The following is a 15,307-nucleotide window of genomic DNA, read 5'->3' as shown; positions in this document are numbered from 1 at the left end:
CCAGCATTTAAACCTGTCCCCACCCTCCTGCCTGCAACGATTCACACAGGCTGATCTCCAGCTGTAGCTTTAGACCTGTTTCAGGGCTAAATATCACTTTGAACAATAAATACATCTGTAATTAAGTGAATCCACAGACTTAAAAAAGAAACATTCATGACACATCTGTTATAAACCTGAGTACTGCAATGACTAGGAAAACAACAAATCCCATTAAAGTCTCAATGTGGGAGTTTATTCCTGAGCCTATTGGTTCCTTCTGAAAATAAATCTCTTACTCTGTTTTCATGTTTAAAACAAGTGAAATTCAAACACATTTGTTGCACTAGTGAACATTTACATATGATGTATTTGGGATTGACTCATAGAATCCAGGTTAATAAAACAGTGTCGGTAAGTGATGTGTTTTAATAGGTTTTGGATGGAGGTTTATAGCACAGAGCAATAATCCATAACATGCTTTACAATACCTGTCTGGTCCTTTTATAGGATTTCTTCTCGATAAAAAATATAAAACAACAACCTATAACCTTCCTTTAATTTAAATGAAAGGGATTAAAAAAGGTGCAACTCTACTTATTAATACCTGATCATGAACATTTCACAACTTATTGCAGGATATTAACCTGTGTATTTATTTATTTCTTTATTTGGATCCTGATTATCCCTCACTAATGTAACTGCTCTTACATGAAGATCAAATAACTTTAATAAAATAATAAAATAATTAATAAAACCGATCCCTGTACTTTCACACTGGTGCGTTTACCTTCCCCTTCGATGGTGCACTTGCTGAGGTCCGCTGTCTTAGAGTTGATCACCCCGACCACCGGGTAGCCCTCCACCTCCCCTGCTGGCTCCCTGGGCATGAAGCAGATGCTGCTCCCGTCGTCGGGGGCGACGGTCGCCGGGTGAGGGTCGTAGCCGCTCTCCGCCAGACTGGTCAGTCTCCTCAGGGTCACTCCTTTGGCGCTGAGGATCTCAGCGTCCGACCCGCAGCTCAGCAGCCTCTCTGCGAACTCCACACCTCCTCGGACATCCAGCAGAGCCTGCTGCAGCTGAGCCCTCTGCAGGTGCAGCTGGTTCCTGGTGCACAGGCATAGCGGGAACATTTACATTATTCTACGGTTAACCCACAACAGCTAATTTTCAACAACCAGCATGAAAGTTGATGACTTTACCTCAGAAATAAAGTAAGAACCACATCTCACTTCCTTCATTCTGCTGATGAAGACCCTGAGATGTGGTTGAAAGCTTGAGGAAATGCTAGTAAGTAGAGAGTGAGTTCAGATCATCTTCTGAAATTTCAAAGTGAGATAAACTTTACGGACTTTACTCGAGGAGAGCTTTGTCTCGGAGTCAGTCAAATTAAAAGAGGAAGGTATCAAATTTTCATTAGAGATGACTGTGGGGCCAAAAGTAGAATTCCCCTCCACCCCCACCCCCATGGGAGGTCAGAGGTCAGGGTGACCTAACCTGCAGCTGAGAGAACTGAGAGCTTCTATTCCTTGTTGAGAGTGTGAGAAGGACACTTCAAGATAAAACTGCACCGGGTTTAGTCATACCTGCGTTGGACACGGAGCTCCTCCAGGCGACGCAGCAGAGACAGGCAGTGGGCTTCCACAGCGCTGGCATAACATCGCGCAAACGCCCTCACCTCGATGGCTGTCGCATCCACTCGTGCCTGCAAAGCCTCCTGGGATACTTCCACCTGTAGGAGAGAGAAGAGAAAGAAAAAAGGATAGGAAGGTTTTAAGATGGCGGTTGGTCTCTCCGACGCTGGGATGAACAGACTCCGTAGCACCTTCTGCAGTGACTCCTCCAGACGGTCCAGGCGAGGACGCAGGCGCGCAGTGATCAGCTCTCGGATGCGGTCTCCATGACGATCTATGACGTCACGCGTGGGGCAGCAGCGGTGGTCGCGGTGCAGCGTGGCGGCACACTCCAGGCAGACGGGCAGGTCGCACGGCTGACAGAAGAGCCGGAGCTCCTGGCCGGGATGGAGGGAGCAGAGGACGGGGCGGCAGAGACGACCACGAGACCTCAGCTCCTCCACGCCCCGAACGGAGTGAGACGCTGTTCGCTTCTGCCGCCTGCGGACAGCAGAGAGAACAGATACTCACATGTCTGCATTGTCAGAATAAAGATTCAGTTCAACCTCAAGCCTCGGCTGGAGGTCAGAGGTTACCTTGTGATGGCTGTAAGAGAAGAGAAAACAACTGAACAGAATACAACTTTAATAAAGAGGATAGAGTAGAAAGATATAGACAAGAACCTCACACATACTCTACCTATAAAACAAGAGTCTAACCTTGTTGCTCTGTTAGTGTGAGCTCAAAGTACAATAGAGTATAATAGAACCTACTCACTAGTTCAAGTTTCTCCAAAGATTTGACGCTTGTCCTTGGAAACACTGTCTTTGCATTGTGGACTGATGGTTGGACAAAAGAGATAATTGCAACGAACTACCAATTTTATAGACAAATGACTAATCAAGACACTAATATACAGATTTATTGATGATAAATAATTGTAAGTTGAAGCCCTGCAATAGTCCCTCGCCTCTTTGTGAGCATCATACTGCAGGATAGGCTCGAGCGAGACAGAACCAACCTACCAGCTTGTTAACAGAATAGAATGACATAGAAATGAATGGAGTAAATAGAATCTCACACCTATAGGTGAGTGTGACAGCACAACATGCGCTAAGACAAAACCAAACCTTCCTGTGAGCTTGACAAAAGAAAACAGTAGATTGGAATAGAATTTATCTGCTTAAGTTCACCTGTTTAACTGAATTGTAACTCTATTCTATTCTATTCTATTCAAGTCCAAGTCAACAGGTAGTTTCTATTCTATCAGTGAGCTGATTATAACATACCGGAAGAGAAGCTGCATGTTAACTTGACAGCAGAATAGAATTGAGTAGACTAGAACATGATGAAATACAACAGTACAGAACTTCTGTGAGTGTGGCATAGAATGGAAGAGAATAGAAACTCTCCTCTCACGTGGAATAGAAACAATCTCAGAATGTGAACCTGACAGCAGAATATAGAATAGAGTATAATAGAACATAGAGCATATATAGAATCTCACAGTGAACATGGCAGAATAAACTTGAACAGAACGACAGAATCGAATCGAATCAATCGAATAGTACAGAATCGAATCGCATAGAACAGAATAGTATCTACCTGTGCGCCTGGCAGCAGAACTCGCACAGGTTGATGGAGCAGACTTCGCAGCGGCTCTCGGCGCCTCCTTCGCCGCACAGGTCGCATCCCAGCGGGCCGTTCGTCACCAGGGTCTCCAGGAATATTTCGTCCAGCGCCAGGTGGTCGGTGCTCAGCCCGGCCGGTCCCGACGGAGGAATGTCCACCTCGGAGTCACAGTCGGGACAGAGCACCGTGACGGTCACGGCGGGCGCGTCCGCCTCCACCGCCTCGCCGCTCCTGCCGTTCTCTGCCGCGTCCCTGTGGCGGCGCGAAGACACGGAAAACGGCTCCAGCTGGGCGATACAGTCGGAGCAGAAGGTGTGCAGACACGGGAGGATCTTAGGGTCCCGGTACAAGCGTTTACACGCGTTACAAACCGCCCTCGGGTTTACTAAGGCGCCGTTTTGTTCGTGTTCCGAGTTTGACGTTGACTCCGCCGCGGTTTCCTTCTGCTCTGACCGCGACATTGTCTGTTTTTTGGGGATTTCTGGTGCCAAAAACAAACCAGTGATTAGCCCTACCACGATGAAACCCACCGAGCCCCACAAACCTGTTACAACCGGAAGACAACTTCTCCAGAACCGGCTCTTCCTCTGCACAGTGACCGCTCACATGAAACCGTCTATTGCCCGACAGAAAAGATAATTGAATTTCATCTCACTGATTAAAATCCCACTGGAAAGTCCTACTTTTCTTCGACAGAAGTAAGCGGCATTCACGGCCCCATGGGACATATGACACCTCGCTCACTACCGGACCAATAGGAAGCCTCACACAGCCTATCAAGGGTGGTTCAAAGACTTTCAGGACTCTTTAGCTCCAGTCTGGGACCCTGACTGCCCCCATCTACTGGCAGGACAGGACAATGTGGTTTCTGGAGCATCACACACAATAACTGTACTTTTTAGAGTTAGTCTGGTTTTATTATGTCAAATGCTGCATTCAATGTTTTTTTTTTTGTTTTTTTTTTTTTAAGAAATCCTGAGCTTAATTAGTGTTCATTTTTTCATTGATGGTAAAATAATATCATATAATAATATGTATGGAATTCCGTCTTTAAATGCTGAAATTTCCTATATTTTGATATTCTGTTTATTTTAATGCAGTTTCCACACAACACATGCAGTTTTATGTTAGACTGACAATTTAAAATAAAAACTCTAAATAACAAGAATTTTACTTTTTTAAAAAGTTTACTGACAAATAATTCACTTACAGCAAAACATGACACATACACCAGAGGAATAAAAAGGAAATGTAAAAGTAGACTGAGAAAAAGCAGTAGAGTTAAATGGTGTTACATGGTAACAACACCCACTGAAACAAATTAATAACCAAAGTAACAATGTTCAGAAATGAATTGCACTGCTTTTATGTAGCCTATTTTACATCTGTCAAATCCTGACAGTGAAGGCAGCACATGCATACACAAAGATATACTGTATGTACCCAGGATGAGGTGTATGGCGAATATTTAACCTGTATTTGATGTACGCTAAATACAGATCAATCAAATAAAGTGATTGATTAGTATTTAATGTATGTTTGTGTGTGTAATTAGGTCAGATAGCAGATGCAGAGGACACTGGTTATAATGCTCAGGTAAGCTGACGCCAGCAGAGATGAAGCAGCACTGTAGATGAAGTATGTGTTCTTCGAAACACCAGAGCCTGAAAAATATGAAAGGAGATTCAAATAATAATATTTTTGAGTGAAAAGTTTTATAATCATTTTTTTTCCATCTTTTATTCTATTTCACTTTAGGTTCTAGGTTATTTGTTTTTGTTTGTATTTTGAATTTATGAGTTAATGACAAAATCACTCTTATATCAGTGAATATTTTTATTTAGAAAAATGCGTGCTAAATTTCTGTTCAATTAGAATATTAAATTAGGATTATTTCACCAATTTAGCATCATACTTCCATGAAGTTGAGGGACTTAAATCATAGAAAATAAAAAATTATTATTCACTAATATGGGCCTAATTACAGAGACAATCAGAAATAACAAATCTGATGACATCACTAGGGTTAAACTCATTTAAACTTTTAAAAGGGAAAACCATTAAAGTTCATGTCACATCAACAGAAAGATTTTAAATGCTAGGAAACCCACATCATGATATATAATCATAAACTCACACCTGTTACAGTTGCCTTGGAGACAGACAACACCAAGTCATTTTCAATCCTGCAGGTGTAGGAGCTGCTGATGTTGACTGGCTGCAGCTTGCTGACTACGCTGTAAATCCCTCCAGAGTCCGGTGAGAAGTTTGTGCGTCCCTGCAGGACGCCTCCATCACTGTTCAACCACGTCACATTTGGCTTGGGGAACCACCTGCTTGCCTCAGCAGTCAGGACGCCGTTTGAGAAGTTAAATGTTGGGGCTGAAAAGGCTGAGGCAATATAAGCGCTGAGAAAAAGATCATGAATCTGTGCTGCATTGAGTCATTATCACAATATGTGTAACACTTTTCAATCTGTCATGAAACATGGTTATAAAGTTGCAAAAAAGAAAATAAATAAGTGCAATAATACAGTTAAAATCCAGTATAAATAGCAGTATAAATCATCTGACATCAGCCTGTAACTCTGACAGGTTCAGATCTTCTCTTTAACCCTCCAATTTAGCATTTATAAGCTGTATAGATTAAACATGTTTGATCAATTAAATTTATTACACACTATAATGCAGATGTTTGCAGATGTAAGAGTGTATTAATTAATTTTTCAACCACAATAACTCCTCCTGTGGACATGGCCGCTGTATAAACAGATAATGAATGACCATATAGTTAAACACAGTTGTAATAATATAAAATATATCTTTACAGGAGAAGTTATAAACACTTTGCTTACCACTACATTATATGTGTCGTAAACCAGTGTCTATATACTGTTTATAAATCCTAATCGAAGTTGAACTGAAGTCAAGTGTTTCCAGAGAAATACATTTTCAGAGCAAACACACAGTGAAACCGGAAAGACGAGTCATCCTACCTGCTGTCCTGAGACGAATGTTGACTTTCCCTCCTCCGTCAGAGGAGCTGATGCTGCAGGTGTACTCTCCCTCATCACCACTTCTCACACTCCTTATCAGCAGGGAGGCGTTCCCCGACAGTAAAGCATCAGAGGAGATCTCAGTTCTCCCTCTGAACTGCGAGTTCTGCTCCCCAAGATCCGGAGCTCCATCGTCATACCGGTAAACAAGTCCCTCTAGGTCCTTCTTCGTCCAGGTGACTGACACCTGGCTGACTGTGGTTCGTCCAGTCTCTGTTTGAAGATAGCAGATGAGAAGCTCATCCTTGCCGAGGTTGGCGACGGGCGCTGTGTTGGTGCTCGTCACGTCAGAGGAGGATCCTGTGGGACCAGGACACAGGCAGAGACTCATCATGAAAAATATCCACATTATTAGCTTTGACAGATTTCAGTTTACTTCATTGTTTTTTAGTGCAAATCTAAGAATTTTAAAAGGATTTCTTAAAGGTTCACAGGTTCACTCACATTCCCAGAGTCATTTGTCCCTGTTGTGCAAACTGGCCATGAAGAAATGCCTTACTAAAGTTACTCCAATGTAAGAGAAGGGAAGGAAAATCCACAGGCCTTGTTCTGTGTGAAGATGCTTTATTAAAGCCCATATTTATCCCATATAGTCTAAAGGTCTGTGTCCATGTGTTGTTTGATTATAGATCAGGTTTAAGTTCTTTATTAATACTGTGAAAGTATCAAAGCCTCAGTCCACAGAGAAATGCACACAGCATGTATTCAGAAACTGAGCCTTAAAACCAGCCGTCAGGACTTCTGGAACTTTGTGATGTCACAACGAAGCAGTCACCGCTCTCAGCCATGCCCCAAGCATCCAACCTTGCAGGATTTGGTTTCACTGAGTGTTTTACCTGAAATTATTATTTGATAACTCAGAAAACAGTCAGCCAATCAGAAGAGAGGCTCCTCTCTTCTGATTGGCTCAATGACCTGTAGAGCTCAAGAGAGAAGCCTGAAAATGCACAAAACACCCACAGACGTCTGCACAAACATCATTCATCTTAAATGTAAACTCAGCTACGCATTCAAATACACACAGAACATCACACATGACGCTATAAACAAATAGGCTACACATGCTTTTGGCAATGTCTTGTCATCCACAAGAATAAACTGCTTTGTAGTTTAGACAAACACAGTGTGTGCTGCACACACCCATGTGTCCCCTCAGGCCTGACAGGGCCTGTCACTAATGATACAAGATTCTCACGACTCGAGGATCCGTGGGTCTTACCTGAGAAGACCAAGGCGAGGGTGAGGATGATGATGGCCGAGAACATGACGATGAGGGTAATCATGCTGCACACAAAGAAGAAACACAAATACAGGGGAAGTGTAAGGTGAAACCGCCTCAGCTAAAATCAACACGTGGATCAGTTTTACAGCTTCTCCTCCTGCTGCAGAAATCCACTCACACCCAGCGGTGGAACAATTACATACATCATTCACTTAAGTAAAATACAACAACCTAGAATACTCATTTAGCAGTAGGAGTTTTGCATCAGAAATATCACTTAAGCACGGTCACTGTACAGTTACATGGTTACTGATGCATCAGTGCTCAAGTAGGATTTTATGGTTGAGATGGAGCTACTTTTAGCTACTTTATACACAGCTGGAGTGGACTTTTCTCTCACCTTGTATGGACCAAATGTCCCTAATAAACATGGAACCACTAACAACTCATACACATCTCATCTGAACCATGACAAAGAACCCCAACACTGTTTTTTTAAAGAGATCACAAGCTGAAAAAAGTTGATAATCTTTGAGAAACTAGACTTAAATCTTTAACAATACATTATATGTTATAACCTGAAGAACCTGTCGAATAAAGTGGAGTAATTTTGCACCAGAACAGACACATAAATATTTTCAACATGTGATCACCACCGGTGCAAAACATCTGCAAACCTCGTGGCCACACCTGGCGAAGATGATCTGGCCGAGGGTTGCCATGGCTGCCGACAAAACCTCCTGAGTGAAGAACAAACGCTTCGATCCCGCTGCTTAAGTCAAAGGTCCAGTCATGCCATTCGTCCTAAACATCCACCACTCATTCAAAATACACCAGATTTCTTCTTCTTCTTCTTCTGCTGCTGCTTCTTCACGCAGTGACAGTCTGCTCTTTTGCCTGTTTGGCGTCTCTCGCAGCACTTGAAACACAACACCATAAGTAAATATTACCTTTAAGGTGTGGGCTTCATTCTTGTTGACATGTTGTCACAGTAACTCATTTCTTATCAAATTAATAGGTACATGCTGTTGATTTACACGAGAAAGAGGCTCAGCTTGTTGAATTACGGGTCAAATACCTTTACTGTAACTATGTGATTATAGATTATAGATTATAGTATTGGCTCACATTTTGTGAAGATAATCAGTTTATAAACAAGGTCAAGAGCCCAGGGCTTCCTCCAACACTTTACTTAAGGTTGAATATATTTGAAATTAAATTTACATGACTAAATAAAAGATGTAAAAGAAACAAACAAACAAACAAAAATATGTCAGGTTCCTCTGTGTATTTTAAAAACAAGATTAGCTCTAACCATACTGAGGTAACAGTGGTGGGATCCTTCACTTGACCCTTCACTAACGAAAACCTAAATAAAAGATGCACAAAATGTGTTTCTGTTTGAGGTGGAAATACAAAATTTACTGTGGAAACTGTCAAGACGTTTGGCCAAACATGACAAAATCTACATTTCATTTGTAGATAAATTTGATTTTTTCTCCTCAAAAATAAATTACAAAAATAAGTGTAACATTGATTTGACATGCTAAATATCACATTTACACTGGATCAAAACAGCATATCATACTATATTTAGTCTATAGACACATAATTCATTTTGAAAATCCTAAGGTCTGCACAATGTAAACACTGGACAGATGATATTTATTCTTTTTTAATATATATTATAAGAATCCAGAATATGTGTATCAAAAATGATGAAGATCTGTTGCCTCATACTTTGACTGATATAAAGATATACAGAAAATGTAAAGTAAATGTAAAGTGAAATGTATGTAAATGGGTAAATATACTTAATATAAACCTATTGATAAACATAAATATACCACTTACTTTCTACCTGTGTCTGTCTGTGTGTTTGATTAGAATGGCTGTAGTTTTATTTTTATAATAAAATGTCATGGTAAATGGAAAAAAAAGACAAAATCGTATCAGCTCCAAGGTTTAGTAAAGTCTAGTCTGACTGCAAATGCACTAATATCGTACGAGGAGAGAAACAGGAATAACAGCATCCTGCAGGTGTAGGAGCTGCTGATGTTGACTGGCTGCAGCTCGCTTACAACGCTGTAAATCCCTCCAGAGTCCTGTGAGAGGTTTATGCGTCCCTGCAGGACGCCTCCATCACTGTTCAACCACGCCACAATCGGTTTGGGGAACCACCTGCTTGCCTCAGCAGTCAGGACGCCGACCCCATTTTACCTCCCAAGGGTTGAAAAAATGTCAGGACCAGCAGAAGCCCTTTCTACGGGGGCCCTGAGAGCTCAAAACACTGCAACTTAAGAAAACACATGCAAATAAACAAAACACAAACAAATTCAGAAAACATAATCAATTTGTCCTGGTAGAGCACGCACCATGAAGGCGTTCGATGATGTCACTTTGTTCTCCAGGAAAATTGTGATGGTTATTTTTCACTGTTTTCTGATGTTTTATAGACTGAATGATTAGTCAATTAATCCAGTGGTCCCCAGCTACTGGGCCATGTGCTGAACAACCATTGTCCTCTGTTCCCAGTTCTCTGTTCACTGACACCACAGTGCTTTTTGTTCATTTTAACCATTGAATAAATCTTTTTGACCTTGACCTTTGTTTCTGTTCCAGGACACTGGCTTTGGTGTAATCTGTGGTTTTCTATCTCTCTGTAGCATTGTTGAAATCAGAAGAGCCTATTGCAGCAGAAGGAACACGTGGAAACGTGGCTGCACGTCTTCACGGGACTGTTGCCCTCCCTACAACAGCCTGGTTAATGAAGAACTTCTGGCAGAGCAAGTGAGCGACCATTTGAGCAGCAAGCTGCAGGAAAATAGCAGCAAAAAGAGCAGAAGCAATCTGCAAGCCTTTCCTTGTAGTTATTGAGAATCATGAGCAGCAGTTAAAAAACGCAGGTGATGGGGTCGACAGTGTCAGCAGCACAGTTTCGGAGGTCAGGAAGAAAATCTCAGCCTTCGAGTCGAGGTTGTTTGCATGACGTTACATCCCAAAGCTCTGGAGAAGACGCTGGGAAGTGAAGCCTCTTTCCCCATCGACAGAAGACCTGATCAGTCATCATACTGAACGGCCCCCACAGTAAAGCACAACAACTTAAACACAACAGTATTTGTATAAAAGTATTTGAAACAATGTATCATGACAGATTACTTTCTAAACAACAGGTATACGGCATGAGAAGCATCGTTCAGCAATGGTTAAGGAGCTATTTGAAAAACAACAACATGTATAGTTTGCTGGCAGTGATTCTGAACATACATGTGGAGTCTCACGAGGGTCAATACTTTTCATTTTACATATTAATGATTTGTCTGTTTTTTTCGATCCAAAAATATTTTTGTTTGTTTTGTTTGCCTAAAAAAAAAAAAACGTGGATTCCCGTTTTTGGAAATTGATTAAAAGAGGAGGAAAGAAGGAGGATAAATCATGGATTTAACATTGGTGGGGTATTCAAAATCAATATAATTAATATAATCATGAGCTCTCTTGGAAACCTCACAGAGCAATAACAATGTCACAAATCAATAATTGAACTATATGAGGTTGTTGTATTGCAATTTTGTGATAGACAGAACGTTCATCTTCAGGTGATTTGGTGATATAATTACAAAATATCTCTCTTACTACCAACTCAGCCATGATTTGTAGGTATAGGACATTTTCTGATGTAATCATTTATCTCACAGATCCATTTCACATCATTTTTACATGGCAAATCATTCCAGTTCGTTAAATCATTCGTCCCCAGTATGATTTGGCCACAGTCCTCTTCCCCGAGACTTTGATGTCCACCACCGTTATCAGGCTGTGTCTCCCTCCAGTACCTAACAGATCAACAAGACAACAGTGAGCATGAACATGGTCTATTATTCATGCTATTCAACAGGAAGGTATTAATCTATATTTGTCACAACGCATCAAATAAAAGGAGACAACCACACAGAGAATGATTCCCTTAGCTCCATGGAGTGTTTTAGCATTTAGCTCATTGCTTCTTGGTCAACACCTCCATTCTTATCAGTGTTCTGTCCAACCACTGCAGGTAGCTGACAAAACATTACATAGTCCCGCTTCACACAACCTGACACAAAGTTTAGTAGTTGAAAACAAACCCAACTCCAACTAATGGTAATATCGCTCGGAGTGTTCAACTGTTTGCTAATACTTGTAGCATATCAGTTTTCTAAGGCGATATGTCAGTGTTGTGTTTTTGCCTCATATGCAAGAACTTGAGAGACACTGCAGAATGTATGAATAGTACTTTAGGTTGTCGATCGCTGCAGCATTTCCTACAAAGATTCTCAACGTCACACCTCCTCTCAGAGTCTCTAACACCAGTATCAAGTCTCAGAAACAGCTAACATGGGTGACAGAAGCTCCCTCACACAAGGACTCATTGTCAACTACCCAGCTCCCACTTCAACTGCATAACTGCATAGGAATGCATAAACGTTTGTCAAAGCAGAGTCGAACTAATACCACCAGCTGACCTGCAAAATGTAAACAATACTTGAGGTTGACAGTTGCTACACAGCATTTTCTACGTCCATCTCATACACAGAGATTGTCATTGTCTAATTAATCCATTAGAATCTTACTTACTTAAATTACTTGGCTGAATAATCGACACATAAAAATAAAATTTATAAATACACGCAGCTTTGAAGTGACACTTTATTATGTTGAATATCTCCTCTTCGTTTTAATATTTGTACACAAAACCCACAGGAACTAAATCCTGTTTCTTTTTAAAGAAGTTTTTAAATAGTTACCAAACTACCTAACTTAAATACGGTATCTATATTTTGGGTTATGTCATTCTGTTCAATGACATCTCTAAAGCTGTGTCAGCCAATACATATTGCATTAACCTTTAAAACATCAACGAATCTCCCAAATATCTGAAATGGTGAAGTTCACCGCTTCATGGCTGCAGATGGCAGGTAGAAGCCTGACTGAAAGAACCACAGCACCACCTAGTGGCCTTACTGGGAAATACATTTCAGTTCAACTGGCGTGATTATACTGAGAACACGTCTGTGGTTTCTGATCCCCATAATTATCCCAACAAATAGATACAACAGTGTTTATATTTTAGTTTCTATCCAACAAGGGGAAGCACACGTCTGCCTTACTGTAGAGACAGTGGAGTTCCATCGATCCATATCCAGGTTCCCTCGCTGGCTTTGTCAGTCAAACCGATCCAAGCCAGAGTTTCTTCCTTGACGAGGTTAGAGAGGAACGTCTGTTCAATAAAAACAGAAAGTTAGCTACAGACGTTAGCTACAATAGCAGGAGAGTTGCAAGTATCACTGTCTACAGCTGGTTTGCTGTTAGCTTTGAAGGAGACAGCTAGTTGTCTTGTTGTTTGCTCTTTTATAAAAGGTTTTATAGCGACAAAGACCTTAAAAACACAAGTTTGCTAGCACAGTGGGTTTATTTGGTTGAATGCTTAATTCAAAATGCTAGCTTAGCTTCCTCGTTAGCATTGCTTCAAATCTACGGTCCCCTCTTCTGTCACTGTAGTTTTATAAAAAATAAACTAAACAACTAACTCTCACTGTTTTTTTTTAACTCTGTTGTGTTTTGGATGCTGTGTTTGTATGCATGTTGTTTGTTTTGCTGTCAAGTTCAAATATCAGCAGACATTTTCCAGCATTGCACAGTCTACCTTTAATGGTGATTCTCTGACATTTCCTTTACGCACGATGAGCTAGACTTTGTAGCTTTTACTATTGGATAAATTGCTTTGAAATTTGGTACAGACATTCACGGTCCCCAGCAGATGAACTGTAATAACTTTGATCTATGAACTTTATCCATCTGGTTAAAATGTTCATTTTATCAAATGCTTTGATTTACAATCAAACAAAACCCATGACATTCCCATCAGCTTCAGCTGTACCTTGTGTTGATTGGTAATTAGCAAATGTTAGCATGCCAATGTACTAAAGCAACACAAGGAACATTTAGCAGCACGAGATTGGCTATAGACTCTCAGTCTTGTTTGGAAATATGGAATATCAACATTTATTTACACAAACACGCCTGCACAGTACCTGCTCTTCAAGACTGTCTATGATCACTAGATCTGCTTCTTTGGCTCTGCAGTCCTCTCTGCCTTTTTCCCAGGAACCAGTGTTACAGGAGAGGAAATAACAGGCATGACTAAACCTCCTCCATCCTGCAGGACAAAATGTCTCTGTAAATAGAAAAATTCACTGATGAAAACATGAACGGCAGAGTAAAGAAGAACTTCAAATTTGCAGATTGTAGATGATTAGAGCTCAGAGTACAACACCAGCTCTGTGCTATTCTACATTGTGTGTGTGTGTGTGTGTGTGTGTGTGTGTGTGTGTGTGTGTGTGTGTGTGTGTGTGTGTGTGTGGGGTCAGTAACCACAGATGAGACTCAACTCTGAAGCCTGTTCAGCTCTTTAGTCATTTCTGTGAGATTGGCAACAAGCAGGTCTCTCTCTTCAGTCAGGGAGAAGAGTTTGTCATCACTGGCCTGAAATCGCTCAGTCAGGTTGGCTTCTGCAGCTGAAAGCTGTACGGAGTTATAGTCTAAAATCAATCAAGAGAGATCTGTATGTTTATTACAGGATCACACCACCAGAAAAGAAAAGACATTTGCGTCTATGGATCTGCTTTTAACAATTGAGTCATATTATCTCGACCTTCTTGCTTTGTATGTTGCGTCCTGATAATACCATGTCTTTAATGCCACTCCTCTAATGCAAAAGTGTCGCACATGAATGAACAGTAGATGTATTTATAGTCAAATAAAAAAAGACAGAAGTGAAACTGAGGAGTCAACTCTCTCTCTCTAATCTTTTCCCAGCAAATATTTTGATATCCCCCCTACGGAGTCCCTAAGGGGACATGGGGAAGAAAATGAAAAACTTGTGTCCCCTTAGGGGCTCTGGAGATATCAAATAAATATTGACATGAAAATCAAACAGTTGGATTACAGCACTAAAATGTAAGTTTGCTTGATGCTGGTGTTTATCCGAAGCCCTGCTTACACAGCATTGCGTCATAATCACAAAACATGAAAAACATTTTTTTTTATACCAGTGTTGAACTTTTTATATGACACTTCGATTAAAAGCTGCTTTGATTTTTAAAACAAACAAACTGAGAGAAAGACAGAACAGGGTACCGAAACCAATTAAGAATATATGGGGGGGGAGTTGTGTGGCATAGTGATCTAAGCACGCGCCCCATGTGTAGAGGCTACAGTCCTCGCTGCAGTTGGCCTCGTTTTGAGTCCCGCATCGTTATATATATATATGCAGATGGATATAGATGGATGTTGTTTGTTGCCTTGTACCAATAAAAACTTGAATACACAAAAGAGACTTGTTTACTTAACACAAGATACAAAGCTCTACTTACACAGATTTGCTGTTTTAACTGCTTGAATATGCATATCTACTACCTAAAAAATTCCTATTTTTTAAAATCAGTATTGAACTTTTTATGACACTTAAAGGTTCCATATTGTATAAAGTGAGATTTCCATGTGTTGGAAAGTGAAAGTATCAAAGCTTCAGTCCACAGAGAAACGCACACAGCCTGTATTCACACACTGAACCTTAAAACCAGCTGACAGGACTTCTTTAACTTTGTGATGTGACAACAAAGCAGCAGTTAACAGTACATGAAGGGGGCAATAAGAACGTAAAAGGCAGTGCAACACAACATGAAACCAGACTCACGGTGGACACTGAGGCCGATGAGCCCAGCCAGCAGGAGAAGACTCAGCAGACTCAGAGAGAGAACAACAGCTCCA

The 15,307-nt window shown here is 40.9% G+C and overlaps 3 protein-coding genes across 4 annotated transcripts in view; all 3 read right to left on the bottom strand.

Annotated features, from left to right (window-relative positions):
• trim45 (tripartite motif containing 45) overlaps positions 1–3,987 on the bottom strand; it is a 12,204-nt gene extending 8,217 nt beyond the window's left edge. For both annotated transcript variants that reach the window (XR_015438131.1, XM_023420890.2), the window contains exons 1-4: positions 3,198–3,987; positions 1,805–2,093; positions 1,566–1,711; positions 770–1,086 (exon numbers count right to left, since the gene is read on the bottom strand). Coding sequence is in view for 1 of the 2 variants with exons in the window: in XM_023420890.2 (XP_023276658.1) it covers positions 770–1,086; positions 1,566–1,711; positions 1,805–2,093; positions 3,198–3,685 (1,240 nt within the window). In the remaining variant the exon portion in view is untranslated. The remainder of the gene's footprint in view (positions 1–769; positions 1,087–1,565; positions 1,712–1,804; positions 2,094–3,197) is intronic.
• A 405-nt stretch (positions 3,988–4,392) lies between these two features.
• Positions 4,393–8,550, bottom strand: vtcn1 (V-set domain containing T cell activation inhibitor 1). Its single transcript, XM_023420891.2, has 5 exons — positions 8,192–8,550; positions 7,499–7,563; positions 6,220–6,579; positions 5,364–5,615; positions 4,393–4,888 (listed from the first exon to the last, which is right to left on the bottom strand). The coding sequence occupies exons 1-5, from the start codon at positions 8,221–8,223 to the stop codon at positions 4,776–4,778; spliced, it is 822 nt and encodes a 273-aa protein (XP_023276659.1). The 5' UTR covers positions 8,224–8,550; the 3' UTR covers positions 4,393–4,775.
• A 610-nt stretch (positions 8,551–9,160) lies between these two features.
• The window catches only part of LOC111665783 (CD209 antigen-like protein C), a 14,121-nt gene continuing 7,974 nt past the window's right edge, over positions 9,161–15,307 (bottom strand). Inside the window, exons 4-7 of the mRNA XM_087177877.1 lie at positions 13,927–14,076; positions 13,570–13,712; positions 12,646–12,755; positions 9,161–11,334 (exon numbers count right to left, since the gene is read on the bottom strand). Coding sequence (XP_087034003.1) covers positions 11,142–11,334; positions 12,646–12,755; positions 13,570–13,712; positions 13,927–14,076 — 596 coding nt within the window. The 3' untranslated portion in view covers positions 9,161–11,141. The remainder of the gene's footprint in view (positions 11,335–12,645; positions 12,756–13,569; positions 13,713–13,926; positions 14,077–15,307) is intronic.

This window comes from Seriola lalandi, unplaced genomic scaffold, assembly GCF_002814215.2.
Source record: "Seriola lalandi dorsalis isolate HSWRI2012SDOR001 ecotype SW California unplaced genomic scaffold, Sedor1 jcf7180002054659, whole genome shotgun sequence".
Lineage (NCBI taxonomy): Eukaryota > Metazoa > Chordata > Actinopteri > Carangiformes > Carangidae > Seriola > Seriola lalandi.
Note: the sequence above shows the minus strand (reverse complement) of the source record. Positions and strands in the feature narration are given on the sequence as shown.

Coding starts and splice junctions, on each gene's coding strand:
- vtcn1 (XM_023420891.2), bottom strand. CDS start 8,223: ATGGCAACCCTCGGCCAGATCATCTTCGCCAG. Junction 7,564..8,191: donor GGCCAGATCATCTTCGCCAG/GTGTGGCCACGA, acceptor CTTTGTGTGCAG/CATGATTACCCTCATCGTCA. Junction 6,580..7,498: donor CCTCGCCTTGGTCTTCTCAG/GTAAGACCCACG, acceptor CTGGTCCCACAG/GATCCTCCTCTGACGTGACG.